At 36.4% G+C, this 21,968-nt stretch overlaps 1 protein-coding gene across 1 annotated transcript in view; it reads left to right on the top strand.

Moving 5' to 3' along the window:
- The window catches only part of Cdhr17 (cadherin related family member 17), a 97,405-nt gene that overhangs the window by 53,715 nt on the left and 21,722 nt on the right, over window positions 1-21,968 (top strand). The window contains exons 18-19 of the mRNA XM_063286908.1: window positions 16,613-16,754; window positions 16,939-17,195. Of these exons, the coding sequence (XP_063142978.1) occupies window positions 16,613-16,754; window positions 16,939-17,195 (399 nt within the window). The remainder of the gene's footprint in view (window positions 1-16,612; window positions 16,755-16,938; window positions 17,196-21,968) is intronic.

Raw genomic sequence — 21,968 nt, 5'->3', positions numbered from 1 at the left:
AACTTATGGAAAATCGTAAGTATAGAAGGAACCTGTCCTGTGAACAATGAAATAGTTAAACGGGGTTGTGCTCCTGTCCAGCCAGAGGCCAAACTTCTGTATCCGTAACACTCAAGGTAAGCGAATCCATCTTTATACCAATAGTCTGGCTGCCAGGGTCTGAGGCAAAGCAAAGTCAGATGCTTTTACTCAAATAAAAACAAAACAAAGTGAAAAAAAATCCCCAACCAAAAATCATTTCATAGCGTGATCATATAGTGTGTATTACACCATAATGTACTTGCTGACAAGAATTTGCATACACAACTGAAGACTGTTTTGTCTCCTGCAAAGAGAAAGATCAATTTCCTCAGAGGACGGTTTCTAAATCATCACTGTCTCTTTTGTGAGTCTTTTTGAAGGGATTGTTACCAAACATATGCCCTTTGTTTCCAGACCGAAGCGCAGCGGCTCTCCTGTGCCAGATGCATACTCCATTTCTGGAACACGTAAAGATTTGCCATTCTCTTTACATCGCAAATAATAATTGAATAATGGCTAAAAAATGAATGTCAGTTTTTCCTTGAAAGTGCCTTTCAGAGTAGTCACAGTTTCAAAATTCATTCCTGTAGAAAGCCATTACCCTGAAAGCATGTAGGGTCCTCACAAAAATGGGTCTGGTTTTAGAGGAAACTACCTGTTTAGAAAGCGAGTTTTAGTGATTTTTTTTAACAGAAATGACCCTGTGAAGTGTGAGAGTTTGCATATGTGTTCTACTTTTCTGCCAGTGAATTACATACACAGATATCCAACTCGGATCTGTGAGCCACAGAAACTCAACCTGGATGACGTGGAACTATGTGCACATGTTCAGAATCAATACATCACATAATCTCACATATTCTTGTCCCAGCAGGAAGGGTAGAGTTCAAAGGGTTAACTCGGGTTACAATCCCTGCCTCTCCACTTACTATTATGGATGTCGGACAGGTTATTGAGACATTTTAAATTGTCTATTCACAAAATGTTGATGATTCTATTTAGTCCTGTAGTGAAAGTAAAATTTAAATGAGACTCTGTAAAGTACTCAAAGGCTCATCATGAATACTTTACTCATCTTTCATAAACAAATAAACTAGGGCCACTCCACAGATGGAGAAAAATCCCATTGACATTGTTGTTTGGTTGACTTAGCATATTTTATTAGACTGGGCTTTTTATCATTTCTTCCACAAAACAAGAGCTAAGCATTTACTTAACCATGACTGATAAACACATTTAAAATGCACTTGCTTTTGTAGACTACGCTAAAGCATAAATATTCCTCATCTTGGATATTTTTGAAAGCATAATGTTCCTTGTATTGTTTGCGTTAATATGAAACTGAAATGGTAAAAACTGTAAATCAATTTCCTTCATGCACTAAATATGGCAGAGATCAGGGAATTTTAAAAACATAGCGCAAAGAGCTAACCTACTACAGATTTTATTTATACGTTGTGTAAGATCACATTAGGAGTGGGGAGAATGTAAGCCAAAGGAGACAAAAGAAATACCAAACACACTTTTGGTAGATGCCGAGAGCTGGATATTAATCATTCTTTTCATTATCCCCAGGATTCTTCATATCTACACATTGTCATTTAAATCTTTCTGAAATAAATTATAAAATCATACTTTAAGCTTTTTACATTAAGTCCTTGAAGGAGAATTCCTTCTCGTGTATCTTTTCTCTTCATCTAGTAATCAAAGGCGTTCCTTAACTACTTACTTAGTATAGCATATATTGGCAGTGTGGTTAGAATGTTTGAGTAGAGAAAAAAAGTACTCATCCCTAAAATCTATCTCAAAATTTTAGTTAGAGAAAATTTAACAAAATCATATTTATTCTCCCATTTATACAATGGACACATAGACATACTGCATGTCTATTCAAAAATAATGTGGGTTTTTTTTTGATGTTTTCCTGAGTGTTTATTACAGTGTAGAAGTCATGACTTTTTTATATTCAAAAAACATTTTATTTTCTGCATCAACAAGCTTTTAACATTTCCTGACAAATTCTTTTAGCAAGATTGTGGCCATTTGAAAAGTTTATAGAATGAAGAGCTTTGCTAAACCTGACACCAAAAACTTTGCCTAGTTTGGCTTTGAACACCTGGTTTGGAAGCCCATGTACATTGTGTTTGTCAGTATGTGTGTGCATGTGTATTGTGTATATGTGTGTTTCTGTATGTGTATTTGTTTTGTATGTGTGTGGTGTAGGTGCGTGTTTGTGTCTATGTGTGTTTTGTATGTGTGCCTGTGTGTGTGTGTGTGCGTGTGTGTATGTGTGTGTGTGTGCGTGTATGTGTGTGTGTGCATGTTTGTGTGCTTTGTGTGTGCTGGCCTAACTACTTACATGTGTACCTGTGTGTAAAGACCAGAGGTCAACATGTCATTCCTCAGGTACTGTCTGTCTTGTGTTTTAAGACAGTTTGGAAATATCTTTGTAAATATAAAGTTGTAAAGTTCCTGGCCAGCCTGCCCCAGGTTACTGGTTGTCTCTACTTCCCCAACCAACACAAACCCCCAACCTTGGCTTTCTGGACAGAAAAGTTGTTCTTTATGATTACATGACAGGTACTTTATCAATTAAATGACCTTCTGAATCCCTGAAACAGAGACTTTAGTGTAGAAAAAAAAGATACAAAGAACATGACTCTATAAGTCAGTGTGTAAAAGGCAGCTTTCACTAATACCCAGCACACCTGATTTTGACACAGGCAAGATAAACCTTGATAGTAGTATAGTGAGTCATATTTTATGGTCATTTGTGACATTACATGATCCAGTGCATTTAGCATACTGCAGACTTTTCCCGCTTTCTCATAATATCTCTCCAAATGATTACATTCTCACAAACTTATTTCTATCTTTCTATTCCCATGCTTTGAGAGTAAGCTATCGTGGGGTTTTTGTTTTTTATGTAGCTTATATAAAAGCACAAACATTGATTGAAGAGATTTGTTCTCAAAGAAAACTATTGATTCCAACTTTTAGTCACCTAACTTCTGTGGTGAGAGAACATGATTTTTTCTAAAAAGTTGGTAATTTTCCAGTATTTCTGAGTAATTGCAACATAGAGTAATTCAGAATATTTCTAATGAAATGTAATATGACTTTAGCAAACAGAAGTATAACAATAATAGAAAACAATGTTCTTTAAAAGTCACAAAATGATGCTGAATTACTGGTGTAGTTCTAAAATATTTTCAAGCTGGTATTTTTACAACAGTATTGTGATTTAATGGAAACAACTGCCTCAGATGAATATTCTTCTAATTTGCACCTGTTGTTTTTATTGAAAGACTGTTGTTCAAGTTATAATAAATAACTGGAGTTTATCATATAAAAGCCAATGTGTTTCCTGGATTACATATAATAGTCAAATATATACACATGTATGCATGTATATTTTTATCCATGTGTCAAAATTATAAGACAGAATCTGAAGATTTCTTAAAATAAAATTAAGATACAAATATGAACATTAAATTCCTCCCTAAGTTATTCCATCAGCAAATGGAGGCAGAATATATCACAAACTTGATTCACCATAAAATACAGTAACAAGAAATGAAGGGTCTTTTGTTAATTTATTATTTGATGATTTAACCCATGACAGATATTTTGATCACACTATTCTCTTCACTCACTGTCTTTCATATTCATTCTCTGATAGCCTATTTCTATCTTTAGGTGTTGTTTTCTTTTCTTCCTCCTCTTCCTCCTCCCCCTCCCCCTCCATTTGTTCTTAGTACTTAAATATAATTACATATAACAGATATGTAATTAAACAGTGAAAGTAAAAATGACATCAAGTGCTGGCAAGGCTATAGGACAAAAGACATTAATGTTCTTTAACAGTAGTAATAAAAATAATGTCTATGTTAGATAAGTTCGACATTTTCTACCAAATGCAAAAAATATTCAGCCACACCATCTGGAAGTTATGCTCCATAATATTCAGTTGACTTAACTGAAAAAATGTACGTCCATTCCAAAGCCAGTATTTGAATGTCTAAAACATTTTTGTTTGTAACTGCTCAAATTTAGAAGCAAGTGGGATGTTCTTCAGTAGGAGAATGGAGAAGAATTATTTGAGAAATCAGGTTTTAGATAAGAAAATATGTAACAGAAACATATGATTGACATTTTATTTTAAGGGCTAAAATCTAAGGAACTTATTTGTTAAAGCCCCAAATAACTTTATTAAATCGATGAGACCATTTTATGAAAATGTTGAAAAAAAATCTATTGGAAGCTTAAGGGACCTGGAAAAGACTGGGACCAATGACCGCAGAAGAGTCCCCAGTAGTGCTACTCTTTTTAGTGTAGTTTGCTCTTTGGACATCTGCCAGGCCATAACAAAGCACATTCCAGCTTATGATTAGCAGATCCTCTTGTGTTGGCTGCAGTGCCATTTTGCTGTCTGTCAACATCCATACCATCTTGCATTAGAGCAGCGTGTCAGACATATAACTGCACTTGCCATGGAAGCCAAGATTGCTCATGAGGTTCTGAACATTGGGACAACAATGTTGGATAGTCTATCCCCATGAGGACTTTTCTCTCTGAGTCTTCTCTTTCTTCTGTGGCCAAAACAGGAAAATGCAGAAACAAACCCGAAAGGGGCTTGCTTTTGATTTTTGTTATTTTTTGTTATTTATTATATGAGTTGATTTCAATGTTGCTGTTGTTTAATGCATTTTTTCAACACAGCAAAAACCACAGCAACAATGAAAGAAAGGACAGAGATTAATATATATATGTATATATTATATGTGTATATATATATATATATATCAAAAATGGCTAGTGTGAGTAAAAATAGACAGGGAGAAAATGATGTCTGTGCCCACCCAGAACTGCAAGTCTTTTCTAAGTTAGTAATTAAAGCCCAGACTGAGGCTAGAGGCTGTGTCTATAAACCCCAGAGATAACATGAAAACAGTCTCTCAGAGTCCTCTGAGACTGACGATGTTCGCGCAAAGTCCAAGAACTCAAGAACATATGTTTTACAAGGGAGGAAGCCAACATATAAACCTTCCTGTAAGTATTACAAATAACATACGGAAAGCTGATCTTGTAAACTAAGAAGAAAAACATAATAAAATAATGAATTTTGAATCCCACTATGCCAGTTGGGGGATATATTCCACTCTATTAACCTAACTTCCAGAATTAAAGTGGTGGAATCTAACAAATATTTCAAGAGCGTCCTTTGATTTTCTTTGCAAATCTTACACAACTGCCTACATTGTTCTTTGCTTGCAAAACCATACCAAAACAAGCAACCAACAAAACAAACAAATAAAACAAAACAAAAACATTGCCCATATCTGGTGGGGGAAAGAGCTGAACTTCCAGAAGTTAGGACAATTTGAGACCTCAAGGGAGAACACTTCTGCTCATATTCCTGCTCAAGAAGAACCTCCATGGTGGCCTCTGGATACAGGAATAGAGGAGCAGTCAGTTACAGTAACCTGCTGGTTTCTGCTAGTGCCTGGAACTGAACTGGACAGGTCGCTCAGCTCCCTGAACCCAACCAAGTAGAAAACAAAAAACTACACAAAGAATCAACAAACCAGGAGCTAGTTCTTTGAGAACATCAACACGATAGATAAATCCTTAGCCAGACTAACTAGAGGGCACAGAGAGTGTAACCAAATTAACAAAATCAGAAATAAAAAGAGAGGCATAACAGAATCTGAGGATATTAAAAAAAATCATCAGATCTTACTACAAAAGCCTATAGTCAACAACGCTGGAAAATCTGGAGGAAATGGAAAATTGTCTAGACAAATACCAGGATCAGATTAACCATTGAAAACAATCCAATAACTTCTAAAGAAATAGAAGCAATTACTAAAAGTGTCCCAACCAAAAAGAGCCAAGGTCCAGATGGGTTAAGTGCAGAATTCTATCAGACCATCATAGAAGACCTCACACCAATACTCTCCAAACTGTTACACAAAATAGAAACAGATGGAGGAATACCCAATTCCTTCAATGAAACCACAATTATACTTACACCTAATCTACACAAAGAAAGAGAACTTCAGACCAACTTCCCTTATAAATATCAATGCAAATATACTCAATAAAATTCTCGCAAACCGAATCCAAGGACACATCAAAACAATCATCCATCATGATCCTAGGGTTCATCCCAGGAATTCAGGGATGGTTAAATGTATGGAAATCCACCAATGTAATCCACTATGTAAACAAACTCAAAGGGAAAAAAAACAGGATCATTTCATTAGATGCTGAGAAGGAATTTGACAAAACACAACACCCCTTCATGATAAAAGTCTTGGAAGAATCAGGAATTCAAGGCCCATACCTAAACATGGTAAAAGCCATATACAGCAAACCACTAGCTAACATCAAACTAAATGGAGAAAAATTTGAAACAATCCCACTAAAATCAGGAACAGACAAGGCTGCCCACTCTCTCCCTACTTATTCAATATAGTACTCGAAGTCCTAGCCAGAGCAATCAGACAATGAAAGGAGATCAAAAGGATACAAATTGGAAAGGAAGAAGTAAAAATACCACTATTTGCAGATGGTATGATAGTATATTTAAGTGATTCCAAAAGGTCCACCAGAGAACTATTAAACCTGATAAACAACTTCAGCAAAGTGGCTGGGTATAAAATTAACTCAAACAAATCAGTAGCCTTCCTTTGCTTAAAGGATAAATAGGGTAAAAAAGAAATTAGGGGAATGACACCCTTCCCGATAGTCATAAATAATATAAAATACCTTGGTGTGATTCTAACCAAGCAAGAGAAAGATCTGTATGACAAGAACTTCAAGTCTCTGAAGAAAGAAATTGAAGATCTCAGAAGATCGAAAGACCTCCCATGCTCATGGATTGGCAGGATTAATATAATAAAAATGACCATTTTGCCAAAAGCAACCTGCAGATTCAATGCAATTCCCATCAAAGTTGCAATTTAATTCTTCATGTAACTAATAAGAGCAATTTGCAAATTCATCTGGAATAACAAAAATCCCAGGATAGCAAAAGCTATCCTCTACAATAAAAGAACTTCTGAGGGAACCACCATCCCTGACCTTAAGCTGTATTACAGAGCAAAACTGATAAAATTGTAAGGTATTGGTACAGAGACAGGCAGGTAGATCAGTGGAATAGAATTGAAGACTCAGAAATGAACCGACATATCTATGGTCACTTGATCTTTGACAAAGGAGCAAAAACCATCCAATGGAAGAAAGATAGCATTTTCAACAAATGGTGCTGGTTCAACTGAAGGTCAGCATGTAGAAGAATGCAAATTGATCCATTCTTAATACCCTGTACAAACCCTAAGTCCAAGTGGATCAAGGACTTCCACATCAAACCAAATACACTCAAACTAATAAAAGAAAAACTTGGGAAGAGTCTCAAACACATGGGCACTGGGGAAAATTTTTCTGAACCGAAACCAATGGCTGTTGCTCTAAGATCAAGAATTGACAAATGGGATCTCATAAAACTGCAAAGCTTCTGTAAGGCAAAGGACACTGTCATTAGGCCAAAATGACAATCAACAAATTAGGAAAAGATCTTACATCTGACAGAGGCCTAATATCCAAAATATACAAAGAACTCAAGAAGTTAGACTCCAGAGAGCCAAATAACCTATTAAAAATGGGGTACATAGCTAAGCAAAGAATTCTCAGCTGAGGAATATCGAATAGCTGAAAAGTACTAAAGAAATGCTCTAAATCCTTAGCCATCAGGGAAATGCAAAACAAAACAACACTGAGATTCTACCTCATACCAGACAGAAGGGCTAAGATCAGAAACTCAGAGGACAGCACATGCTGGCAAGGCTTTGGAGAAAGAGGAACCCTCCTCCATTCTTGGTGGGATTGTAAACTGGTCAACCACTCTGGAAATCAGTCTGGAGGTTCCTCAGAAAATTGGACATTGCACTACCTGAGGACCCAGCTATACCTCTCCTGGGCATATACCCAAAAGATGCTCCAACATACAACAAAGCCACTTGCTCCACCATGTTCATAGCAGCCTTATTTATAATAGCCAGAAGCTGGAAAGGACCCAGATGCCTTTCAACAGAGAAATGATACAGAAAATGTGACACATCTACACAGTGGGGTACTACTCAGCTATCAAAATCCATGACTTCATGAAATTTAAAGGCAAATATATTGAACTAGAAAATATCATCCTGAGTGAGGTAACCAACCACAGAAAAACACACATGGTATGCAATCACTGATAAGCGGATACTAGTCCAAAAGTTTGAATTATCCAAGATACAATCCACAGACCACATGATTCTCAAGAAGAACAACCAAAGTATAGATGCTTTACTCCTTTTTAAAAGGGGGAATAAAAATATTCATGAGTGGATATAGAGGCAAAGATTGGAGCAGAGACTAAAGGAACATCCATTCAGAGCCTGCCCTATATGGGTATGTAGCCAATATATACACAGTCACCAAAACTAGGTAAAATTGATGAAACGAATAAGTGCATGCTGACACGAGTCCAATATAGATCTCTCCTGAGAGGCACAGCCAGAACATGTCAAATACAGAGGCGAATGCTAGCAGCAAACCACTGAAATGAGAACGGGATCCCCATTGGTGGAATTAGGGAAAAGATTGAAAGAGGTGAAGGGGCTTGCAACTCTATAACAACAATGCCAACCAACCAGAGCTCCCAGGGACTAACCTACTACCCAAAGACTATACATGGACTGGCCCTAGGCTCCAGCTGCATATGTAGCAGAGGATGACCTTTCTGCACACCAATATAAGGAGAAGCCCTTGGTCCTGCCAAGACTCTGTATCCCCCAGTTTAGGGGAATATAGGAGGGAGTGAGGGAGGAGGTTGCAGAGGGGAACATTCTTATAAAAGAAGAGGAGGGGGATGGGATAGGGGCTTTATGTCCGGGAAATCTGGAAAGGGAATAACATTTGAAATGTAAATAAAGAAATATTTTTTAAAAAAAGGAAAAAGAAAAAACTTGAAGAAAGAGAGAGAGGGAGAGAAAGCAGGAGGGAGAGTACATGACCAGAGAACGAGAAAGACAGACAGAAGAAAGCTAAAACAGACATTATTGTTTTTCTGTATTATAGAAAAGTTTAGGTTCATGTTTTATTTTTTCTTTTTTTAAATTACTTTATTTATTTACATTCCAACCATTACCCTTCTCCCGGTTCCCCCTCCCATTTTCTCATCCTATTCTTCCTTCCCCTTGCCTCCGAGAGGATGCCTCCCCACCACTACCAGGCATCTCTCTTCCCTTGGGCCTCAAGTCACTGTAGTATTAATCACATCTTCTCTCATGAGGCTTGACTAGACAGACCTCTGCTATATATGTGCCTGTGCCTCAAACAAGTCCATGTATGCTACCTGGTCGGTGGCTAATTCTCTGGGATCTCCCTTGGGTCTGGGTTAGTTGAGACTGCTGGTCTTCCTATGGGTCGTTTTCCCCTTCTGTTTCTTCAATCCTTCCCTTAATTCAGCCATTGGATTCCCTGACTTCAATCCAATGGTTAAGTGTAAACATCTGAGGCTGTCTCAGTCAGCAGCTTGTTGGGCCTCTCAGAGGACAGCCATGCCAGGCTCCCATCTGTAAGCACATCATAGCATTAGCAATAGTGTCCCCCTGCCCTTGAGATGGATCCTAAGTTGGGGCAGTCAGTGAAACCTTTCCTTCAATCTCTGCTCCATTTTTGTCCCTGCAATTTTTTTTAAGGCAGGAATAATTCTGGGTCAGAAAATTTGATTGTGGATTGGTAACCCAGTTCCTCCACTTGAAGCCTTGTCTGTCTACTGGAAGTGGGCTCTTCAAATTCCTTCTGCTCAAGCTGGGCATTTTGGCTAAGGTCACCCCCATTAAGTCTTGATTAGTTTACATAATGGAATAATATTCAACCAGTAAAAATGAGTACATCATGAATTTTGCAGGCAAATGGATGGGACTAGAAAATATCATCCTGAGTGAGGCAGCCCAAACCAAAAATGACATGCATGGTATGTACTCCGTGATAAGTGGATATTAACCAAAAAGAGCAGAATACCCATTAGTCACCTCACAGACTATAGGAAGTTTAACAAGCAGGAAGGCCCACGAGAGGATGCTTCAATCCCACTTAGAAGGGGAAAGGAAATAATCACGGGAGGCAGCAGAGTGAGGGTAGGACTGTGGTGAAGAATGGAAAGGGGAGGATAAAGGGGAATGGACTCAGGTATAGAGGAAGGAGAAAAGCCCAGAGGGCCAGGAACATGAATGGAAATAAGCAGTCTCAGCCGCCGGCACGTGGGTAGGTAGGGAACCCTCTAAAATGTTTTATATTTTCATGTTGGATGGTGGTGATTTTAAGTCGTAGATAGCTTCAATAAGAACACCAGAAAGAACATTGCTTCAATTTGAGAAATAATACATAGTGATAACTTTAATTAGTTAATTAATTAATTAATTAACTTGGTGTGTGTGTGTGTGTGTGTGTGTGTGTGTGTGTGTGTGTGTGTGTGTGTGTGTGTATGAGTGACATATGTAGGAGTGTTCACAGAGCCCAGTAGATGTGTGTCCTTGCCTGAGAACAACACATGCTATCATTTCTGAGTAAAGGTCAGATGACAACTTGTGGGAGTTGGCTCTCTCCTGTCATGTGTTTCTGGGACTTTACTCAGGTTTCAGTCTCGGAGCCAAGTATTCTTTTCCAGTGAAGCATCTCACTGGCCCCATAGTTTATAGTTATTAAAGAAGATTAGATATCAGTGATTTGGTCAAAAACACAAGCATCATGAGCACATGTAAAAATGGCAGCTTATTTTTCTTACTCTTACTCTCAAATGATGAGATAGATATGCTTCATTTTAATGAAATCTTGAATTTTTCGTGTTTTAATATTCAAAATATTACATCATTCAATTCAAGCTTATTTATTTTTCTTCCCTTTTCTGATAATTCTATCATTACTTAGAGGACCATACATGGTTTACAATATTATATACTGACGGTTTTCAGGTTTTCCTTATTACAATGGAAAAACAACTATTTGAATCATAAAATTATGCCTGTACACCTAGTTTCATTTCTACTCTTTTCTTCGAGAATACCATGTGTTGTGGATCAAAATACAGATTACATTTCTCTTTGAGGTTCCCACGGTAGCACAAATTTGAACTCGGAGAGGAAATAACTATGCTATCTTGAGCAGAAGTTAACCAAACCTTGCAGAAACAGAGCGTCCTATTAAATGTATTCCTTGACCATGGAGAGAAAGCCAACACTTCAGTACCACTGTCCCATTTAGTCCAAAAGGCCTGAGGTGGGAACATTTAAATATGAAAGCAAAATAACCTAGAGCTCCTGTGCCCAAATAAGAAGATGAGACCCTAATCTGATTCTCCCGAGGACTGAGCAATGTCTACTTCATGATTGGACTATTTCTTATTATGGAATTTTATGAGTCAGGTGTTAAGCTCCCCACAGATCTTCACAGACACACACTGAAATGCATTCTTCAGTATCTGGAAGCTTAATTTTTCCAAGTTGACTTGATCACTGTACAGCCATCCATGAGGTGCAAGGTACGCAGCTCCTCTTCCTCTGCATCATTTGGTATTGTCATTGCTTGACTCTAGCCACTATGGTTTACCTTCCCCATTGCTCTGTAATGATGATTGAAAACTTGGAGAGACATTTACTTAAATGACAAAAGTCCGCTAGCCATAAATACCCCAAAACTCTTTTATGTTCAATATTGACCTGCCCTTGGTATTTACTTCATTATTTTTACATTTTAAGCCATGTCTTTATATTTTTGCCTTTAAAGATGTTTCTATATAATTTTATGGTTTATGGCTCAGTAATGTAGTTGTATTTTAATGGCAAAGCAAATGTCCTTACATTATGCTTGTTAATGTATTTAAATTCATTATCTTTTTTACATGTTAACAGATATATTTATATCTGCTTTTCTACATTTTTCTCCTTTCTGTTGACTATTTTTTTTGTACTTGCTTGAGTTGCAGGTTGCATTTTTTTTGTCAGTGGCTACAAATTTCCCGGTAATCAATCAAGACAGCAGGAAGCAAATGGAAGCCCGTTCATAAAGATAAACAATATTTAAAATAAAGAACTATATATTTATATGGAAGTCAGTCCAAATACATTATATCATTAATCACAGTGTCAACTACAGTAGAGATCACACCATTAGATGTAAGGCCTTTGGTACTTAGTAAGGAAGTAAAAAGGAACAGACCATGGTTAACTACAGTGGTGCCAAAAGGAAATGTCTAGCATTTCCAATGTATCAGGAGTAAAAGAACTTGCCACCTCAAGGCACAGGAAGAGAGGGTAACATCATCACTACAGGCTGATGACAGGGTGTCTTTCTTGACTAGAGAACATCTCAGAGGGAGGGGTATGTATCTGCCATCTGGCCTATGGCTGCCACAGTAAAAATGAGTACAAAACCTGGATAGCACCTGGTATCCTAGGAAGCAGGACAATGAAGCAGGACAAATATGTGCTCAAACATAAGAAGAGAGATAAAGGATAAAAGGGAAATTTAGCAGAAGGCACAAGCCTGAACTGGCCTGTAGAATCAGAGACAGAACTTGGTGGGACATCTAGCTTATCCAGACATAGTCCATGGAGAGTGCTTAGAGCACAGGTAGCACCTGATGCATGTTGTCCCCTGGGAGCCACCTGCTAAGGTGTTATTACCTGAGTGTGAGGAGAAGGTCCTATGGGAGGTTACTGGAATCTATGCCAAAAAAATAAAAATGTTAAAAGGCAGAATAAACTAAAATACACACACACACACACACACACACACACCTACTTATAATAGTAAATGTAGGACTAAGGACTAAAAGTAAGGAAAGAATTTTCTTGCTTTGGTGACTGAGAAGAGTAACTCTAAGATTTTTCTATCTTAAAGCCTACAAGAATTTCAGTTAGTAAAGAGAAATCTAAGAAAGAGGGTTCCTGCTCTTCAATTCATAAACCATAAGAGATATTCATGGGTAATGATAAGAAAGCTTAATAAATATTATGTATCACTATTAAGAACTTTTCCTAATCATCTTAAATCTTTGAATCTCGAGTTCATTTTATTTATCTCTTTGATATGTGTGCTAATAATACATCCTTTAACATTTGACATTTTAGTCACACAATGTAGTTAATATTTTATTTTAAAGCTTTAAATTAAAATGGACACTCAGTTCTCAGTTTCACATAATTTCTTTCCTTTCTTTTTTATTCTCAATTTAGTTAAAATGTATTTGATGTATTTGCCTGAGTACTTGAAGAGCTGTGAGGACAACTTGAGGAAGTTGGGTCTCTCAGCCTCTGTGTGTCTGTCCCAGGAATAGAACTCAGATTGTTACACTCTATAACCTTTACCCACGGTCTTCTCTTGCCTGCCCTGGTTTATTTTATGTAAGAATAATGTTTTATGAAAGTGTCTTAGCCACTCTTATTTGTTGCTCTGATAAGATACTCTGTCAAAAGCAAGGGAAGAGAAAAAGGCTTCCTTTGGGTTGCACATCCACACAGAGCCTATGATGGAGGGGAAGTAAAAAGGGAGGAGCTGGCCACACCTTATTCAATGTGAAGAAGCAGAACACAGCACTAAGACTCTAGCAAGTTGACCATTACAATCAGCATCAAGGGGAGCAGACAAAATACGGTTTCAGTGGCAGTTTGTTTACATTCCATCTTTAAAATATTTCAGAAGTTTACATGCTATAATTTCTTCTTCCTTGAAATTTATATATATAAATAAATGTCATTTTACATATAATATATATTTAACATGTATTTTTAGTTATAATGTATATTATATCTGATATAATAATAGTTAAATGGAATATAAATATTATATATATATATATATATATATATATATATATATATATATATTTCCAGCCCAGGGGAGGCAAGAGTGAACCTACTTTGTCAGAGAACTTTTCAGGTTTAAGTTATTAAATATCATATTTGTACAAACAGAATGAAGCTCATTAAGAATACCAATGCTTTTTATATCATATCTGCTCTGACCTGACCATTTCACCATGTGTCCTGCCATTCTTCTTCCTTACAAATCTGTTCGTTATTTTTCATATAATGTATTATTATCCGATTTTCCCCTATCCCTAGTCACACACACATACACACACATACACACATACACGTGGGCGCGCGCGCACACACACACATGCGCGCGCGCACACACACACACACACACACATGCCTGCACGCACACACAGGCACATTCAGTAAAAACATGGAGTACATTCTGTGTTGACAATATTCCAGGGCTGGGCTCCGTCTTGGAGTGTGATAATATACCTAGTTTCCTCACTGGAAAAGAACTGATTTTCTTTTTCCTAACAGGTATAAGTTGCAAATTGCTTCTTGGATAGGGATGAGACCCTGCTGTCCAAGCCCCCTTTCAGTGCTAGATTGACAAAATAAACTTCCGACCAACACTAATCAGAAGAGGTAGGGAAGGATATTACACCATCAGTCAGGGGAAAAAATCCACAAGAACATTACAATTCTAAACATCTGTGCACCAAACACAAGGGCACCCAACTTGATAAATGATGCACTTAGGATTTTTTGTCTTATTCTAAAATTTAGAGTCTAAATCATATTAAGCAAAGGATCTACAGCTTCCCAGTTTGTCAAAATTTACCATATTTATGTTTAAAAACACAACGATTTACTTATTTATGTGATCCAGTTTACATTTATCCTTTTTACCTGTATGTACACACAGTGTGTGCATACCTGATGTCCCACAACATCAGACAAATGTGTTTGATGTTCAGGAAGTTAATTTATGGATGGTTGTGATTTGTCATAGAGGTGCTTGGAACTGAACCTGGGTCCTCCTTTAAAAAGAGTGAATGGTCTTACCTGCTGAAGCATGTGTCCAACTCCTGCATTTAAGTAACATGATGGACTTCTGTATGTAAAGATAATCTATATACTATTTCAGATGAAATAAGATAAATATTGCTAACTTATATTTCATGTATAGGGAGTTTGTTTTATTTATTAGGAATTAAGAAAATTTAAATAGTGTGTTTTATTTAATAACTACCTTGGGTAACAGCATAGCAACACAGGGATTGAAAATGCCTTTCCAGATTGTTTAAAGATAATTGCAACTCAATTTATTTCTCTTTAATTGGGAACAGGTTTTAAAGAAATTACCAAACACATTGGCTAAGTTTCTTCTTACTTATTGAAATTTTATTAATAAATACATAAATAACATTTCAGAGTATGTTTGTTCCAGAATTATAGTGATTCTAATTTTTAAGGTGTATGGACAACTAAAACCACAGTTTTTGTTTTCTTGTATACCTTGTATTGGCTAAATTTCCATAAAGAATAATAATTTAGTAACACAAATATGCTATGTCCTAATGTAATTGGAGATTCAGTTATTTAAGAAAATGATGGTCTTTTGCCAAAATTAATTCTGGCAAGCAAGATTGGAATGATATATTAAATTCCAAACCATAGAAACAGCACCTCAAAATAAGAAACTGATGATTCAAGGTTGGCAGTGTCCCCTTTGCTTAATTTAAGAACAAGCTTAAAAGCTGGTTATAATAATGTTGGTGAACTAAGAATTTCTTCTTCCAAAATGTTCCCAGAGCGTCAAGATGGAATGGGGGTATCAAAACGAGTGTAGAGAATTACAGTCCCGGAAGTTTACTCAGAGAGCTTTGCTTAGAGTCCTTACTTCAAGTGAGGCACATATAAGAAGAGCAATTATAAAAGTGCTTAGATAATTGCTTCCTGAAAAATATTTGCTTGGCTCTTCTTAAAACATGTTTACTTTTGTGTGTGTGTTAATCTGTATTAAGAACATAGATTAATTGAATCCTTCCAAATTTGTGAGAAGCTCAAACCAATTAATGGATTCTGTCCCTACCATTTCATTTTTTCCCCTTACAAGTTGTACAGTTGTGATTATCACTCCAAAGCGAAATTGTAAACCTCCTCAACACAACTCTAGGGCTTCTTAGTATGGGGTTTTAGAAAATTAAATAGTCATGTTTCCTAAATTGATTGTTCATGGAGGAATGGCTATAAGGTCAAACCAATACTATCAGCTGTCTATTGTACCTGTTTGATTTCATAAGCTCGAAAGTCAAGAAAAAGGGACAGGTGAGTGACTAAGCAGAAGAATATGTGGAGAAATAAATTGTCTGGGAAAATTTCAGGAAAATTGGGGGAAATTGCAGAGGTGCAGAATCTCCTCTGTCTGTCTCTGTCTCTCTCTGTCTCTGCCTCTCTCTGTCTCTCGAGCATGTGTGTGTGTGTGTGTGTGTGTGTGTGTGAGTGTGTGTGTGTGTGTGTGAGTGTGTGTGTGTGTGTGAGAGAGAGAGAGAGAGAGAGAGAGAGAGAGAGAGAGAGAGAGAGATTTCTATAGTTTACTTGAAATTATCAAGGCCAACAGCATACACAATAAAAAGTTGAAAGTGACTAATTTGTCTATGGTGAGACTGTTTTGGAAGCATGACATAACCTAAGAAAATGTCCTTTTGTTGTAGAATGTAAATGACGAGCCTCCAGTATGCACACCGCCACACGTAGAGACTCAGATTTTCGCCACCTTTAGGGGTCCTATCGTTCGCCTCAGGTGTTCAGACAAGGACTCTCCACAGGATCATCTAAGCTATTCAATCATAGAAGGTAGGTAAAGCATGTGAGTTCAACTTGGTCACTTCCATGCTGTTCCGTAAGATTCTCACATTGGATATTTTGCAACTGTTGGGAACATATCATAACATACATCTTCCTTAGGAACTTAAGAAAAGAAATGGAAATAACCATTCGCAATATGGTTTCCATTATTTTATTACCTCATTATTCTTAGGAAACAAAAACAATCAGTTCACACTTTGGAGAGAAGGGGTTGAGTCTCCACTTCTGGCCACCAGGCAAGATTTCCAGTATGATCTATTAGAAGGAGCTCAAGATGTATTGACTTTCCAGTTACTTATTGAAGTCACCGACGAACTAGGCGGGAATGCAGCTAGTCAGCTGACATCCACCACTACAGTCATAATTCATGTGCTTCCCTGGACTACAACACGGCCAACTTCTTCCATGAAAACAACTACTACAACTCCTGTAAGTAAAAGCGGTGACCTGGGATTCTGAAGTAGTTTGAATTACTCTCCTAGGAAGTTCTTAGGAACTCTCATAGGAGTTTCCCTGTGGTTTGGGGCTGGAAAAACACTAAAGGAAATAATTACTTTTGATAGAATCAAATTCTCATCTTCACAATAAGGAGAAACTATTGGAGCTGACAGCTGTCAGTGTTAAAGAGATAAATACATCAAAAACAAGCATTGTGGTAAACTTTGCTGTTTAGAATTCTCAATAGTTCTGATTACAATCATGGTGTGTTTTTTTCTCTGTTTAAATTAATAGCCGGTAATATTTAATATTTTATTATGGCAAAAGAATCATTTTATGCTTATAAGATACCTCGTAGCTTTTTTTTTTGAAACCTTTAGACTCACAGGAAGGTAGGACAGGTGTGCTGTCTTGGTTCAAGCAACAGTTCCATAAAAGGAGAGACTGACCCAAGTAACACTTAAATTTCACAGGATGGAGCTGGAGTATACAAGATTAATGGAAAGGCTGAGCTAGATGGATACACTCTTCTTTCCTGGTCCAAGATTTCCATTTAGGCAAGGCTTGGTGGCACGTGCCTCTCTTGAGTTGCAGGCTAGACTGAGCAGGAAGTTCAAGGTCAGCCAGCGCTTCATAGTGAAGCTAAGCAGAACAAATTTTTTAACCAAAAGGTTTTCTTCTTAACAACATCTCCTCACATAGTAAAAAGAAGGCAAGGGAGCTTTTCTAGCTTTCTAGTGAGGGCACTAACACCATTCATGGAGGCTCTACATCTGAGATCTAATCACACCACAAAGAAGACCCCTGCCTCCTGGCACTCTTAAATTGTTGCTTAGGATTGAATAACCTATGCATTTTGAAGAAACACAAACAACACATTTGGTCCTTAATTTAATAAATTTAGTGTAGCTTATAAATACTGCATAGTGTCAAATTATGGTACACTTCTTTCAATATTTGAGCTTGAAAATAAAGTAAGTTTTCATGGGAACTCTTTAGTTTTTCCATTGTAGAGGAAAATAAAATGCAGTTTTTTAAAAAGATATTACTGTTAATATTTTCATGCAAAGAGATGAAAACTTTTCAAGGGGTAGGCATCAATTATCCCAGGAAGAATAAAATGAATCCCAAGGTAGTGATACTGTAAGCTGTTTTCCCTATTGCCACAAAGAGGGTTGAGCATGTAGCTCACTGACAAAGAAGAGTGTGATTGGTAAATATGTGAACTGTTGGAACAGGAGATGAGGAGCTGTCTGGAAGCTGAAGGCTTGTATGTTAGGAAAGACCTGAAGTTATAGTGATTTCACAGCAGATAAATTCATGGTGTTTGGTAGAGATTAATGATACTCAAATAAATAGCAAATGTTATGGTAGAATTGATTTGTGCAGGACTTCAGACAAGTTAAGTTTAAACAGCCAAGTTGCCTATGCATATCCATGACCTCAGTAACAGGTCTTTGATATTCCCCATGTAACGATGGTACTCCAAAGAGACGAACTTGAAATGACATTAGTCCTTTGTTAAATAAGTTATAGCAAAATCCCATTTATTGACTTTACAGGTAAGTTTAGTTTTTAGCTATAGAAAAACATAATACAAATTTTAATATTTTAACTAGAAGAAAAGTGAATTATAAGGACACAGTACTCTCCAAATGCTTAACGAAGCTATGTGTCTTATGAAAAGATTCATATTCTGATACCGGAATTCTTTTTCCAACACAGTCTTCATAATTAAAAGAGTTGTGCCCATCGATTGAAGCTTTGTCTTCTGTGTCAGAGATTCTAGTCATACATTTTGTCCAATCAATCTTCATGAGCTATGAGTTTTAAATAGTAATATTCTTCTGGTTATCAGAAATCAGTTTTTATTTTCTCTACTCACCCCAGTGTGTGTACGCATCAAACTTTCACATTCCATGAACACTTACTGAATCATTTTTTAAAAAAGATTTATTATATATAAGTACACTGTAGCTGTCCTATTACAGATGGTTGTGAGCCACCATCTGAATCATTTTATAAGTCAGGTAAACATTGTGAAAGGCCTATTTTGTTGGTAATGTGGTCAGACATTAGAGTAGTATTTTAAAGAGCATATACTATTTCTCCTTCCTGGGTCAATATGAATCTCACTTCCTTGTTCCGAATCATTCTACTTTGCTGGTCCATGCTTCTCTGTGGGAGATTATTTTAGCCTCATTGTTATTGATGTCTAAAAACATCCCTCACAACTTGTGTTTACACCCAAATTTCTGTCATCCCAAAGGTTAAGAAGGCAAAGTCAAGCAAAGCAAAAGCCATCATACTAATATGTAATAGACAAAATAAACAAATTCTATAGCAAAACATACAGGATATTTTTTAATTTTTAGCAGAGCTAAGTGGTCTTGGAATCCATACACTTCCCTTGGTAATGCATATTAGGCTTTCTAAAGGAAGTAGGGCAATTAAACCTATCTGGAAATGATTTCCAACTTGTGACATAGAAAGGTATAATTGATTTTCTCTTAAAAACTCCATCCAGGTTAATGTTTGTATCTATACTTGCATAACACATAGGTCTACACAATGAGAAATGTGTACTTCTCTTTATGGAAAAAATGCTATGAAACCAGAAATAGCCTTACCAGCTCTGCAGTTCAACTTGTTTATAGAGGAAGAAAAAAAAATGCTACTCAAACAGCTCTAACTTCAATGTACGTGCTTAAGTATGACTATACATATATTCACAAACATCTACATAAAATAATTCTTAAATATAGGGTATTTCTAAAGGTTTGTTAAAAGAACAATTGACCAGCTCTATTTAATTCAACAAAAGTATAAAATCATCAGTTAAAATTCAACTGTGTCTTTATTTGTCTATTAAATTCATGAGCAAATTCTGTGCTATCTGTTGGCATACAGCATTGAATAAGTTAAAGTAAAATGGTTAATAAAAGCATTTGACTAAAAATGGCTTCAATAACAGACAGTTTTTTTTTCAGAATTGTAGGAGATTCAAATGGACCATTCTGAAAGGTCAATGTGTTAACTTAAGGAATATAGACTTTATTTTCCTTTATGAAGGCCCTTCAACCAGGTGATGAAATATTTGTGCCAGACAAAAGGTTTCCATGTTTTATAGTGGTTTTAAGGGCTCAGTGGCTATTGGCAGATTGTGGAAGAAACACCCACAATTGCTGTTAATCTTTTATAGTAATGACAGGGATAAAGAAGACCTGAAAATAAGACTTTGTTACATCATATATATACATGCATATTCACATACACATATAATAAAAATTTTCATGAATTTTGCCCAAAAAAGGTCAAATATAGGAACACAATACATCATTGGAAAGAAAAAATTTAGGACTTAGCCATATTATTATAAACTATCTCTTATTATTATTAAGACAATCTTTCATCTTAAAATGTTAAATTAGATATGAGAAATTTAGAATATTTTAAGTGGTCAAAATATATTTGCCAGAATTTTGACTGCTTTTAAAATACAATTACAAATCCATTACAAAAATAGAACATTCTTAAAACCTATATTGCTAGCAACATCTGCCTGTGAGTTTTAGAGAAATGAAGTTATAATGATAAAAAGCTTAAAGCAATAAAATTTTATTCAATTATATTATAAATAGTATAGAATACATCTCCATCCTAAAATTAATTTGAAATGCAGAAAGAGATTAGTAAAAGTTTCTTTTAGTTTTTCAGAATATACACGGGGCATCTCAGAAATTATAATTTATAGAAGACAGTCTGCAGACGTCTGCATATTTTACAGTGCCAAGTATGGCAAAAGTACATATTTGTCAGAGGACGAATGCCATATGTTATAAGGAGGACATGTGACACTTTTTAATTGGGAAAGGTGGGAGCTCATGAACTGTTGCAGAATCTGAAGTCTATGCTCCTTCTATGCAGAAAAAGACATGCACATGTAAAATTTTATATTCCATCACAGAGAGTTGTAAAAGAAAAAAAATGCTATGGAATCCAGATTACAAAACAGCAGTATGTAACTGCCTCTGAATTTGTAAAAAATATTTTTCCATGAACAAATATGTTCCCCTTTGTACAACATAAACAAAGAAGACAGGCTACAGAGCCACTGAGAACACTGTAAAACACTCCTCAAATGTGGTGACACTTGGCAAGATAGACGTTAGAATAACTAACACAATTCCTGAAGGAACGGAAGCAAGATGGACTCGCTTTTAAAACAGAAGAACTTAGTAAAAAGGTTAATAACAAGCGAGCCCAAACTGATGATGAGAGGTCTGATGAGAGGAAACAGAAACACTGTGAAGTGTTTCCTGATCACCTCATGTCTCCTCATCTAGAAATTCTTCCTCAGGTAGAGAAGAAGAGAGACACTAAGTCATCTTTCATGAACTGAATTAAACTCTTCAACTTAAATGTATGTTGTCTAAAGAGACAATGAGGTAACTGGCTAGACACTGTTTCCTGCAAATACAATTCCCCAGAGGAATCATGAATCAAAATTCCAGAGACAGTGTGCAGCAAATTGAGCTCATAATAAAAATTCCAGGACTAATATCTATTTTGACAGAAGGGAAGACGGTAAAAACTTTAAATCATTCTAATTTGTAACTATGGTTGTTATTCCCATTTCAACATAAAGCATAGAAGAGAGAAAGTCTGTAAATAACTCTGTCCAACCTTTTCATCAGTTCTTCTGGGTAGCACATCCATATTTCATGATGCGTATCAGCACAATGAAAAGGCTTTATCCTATCA

Source organism: Rattus norvegicus, chromosome 4 (genome assembly GCF_036323735.1).
Source record: "Rattus norvegicus strain BN/NHsdMcwi chromosome 4, GRCr8, whole genome shotgun sequence".
In the NCBI taxonomy this organism is placed as follows: domain Eukaryota; kingdom Metazoa; phylum Chordata; class Mammalia; order Rodentia; family Muridae; genus Rattus; species Rattus norvegicus.
This window is presented reverse-complemented; position numbering and strand designations above follow the sequence as displayed.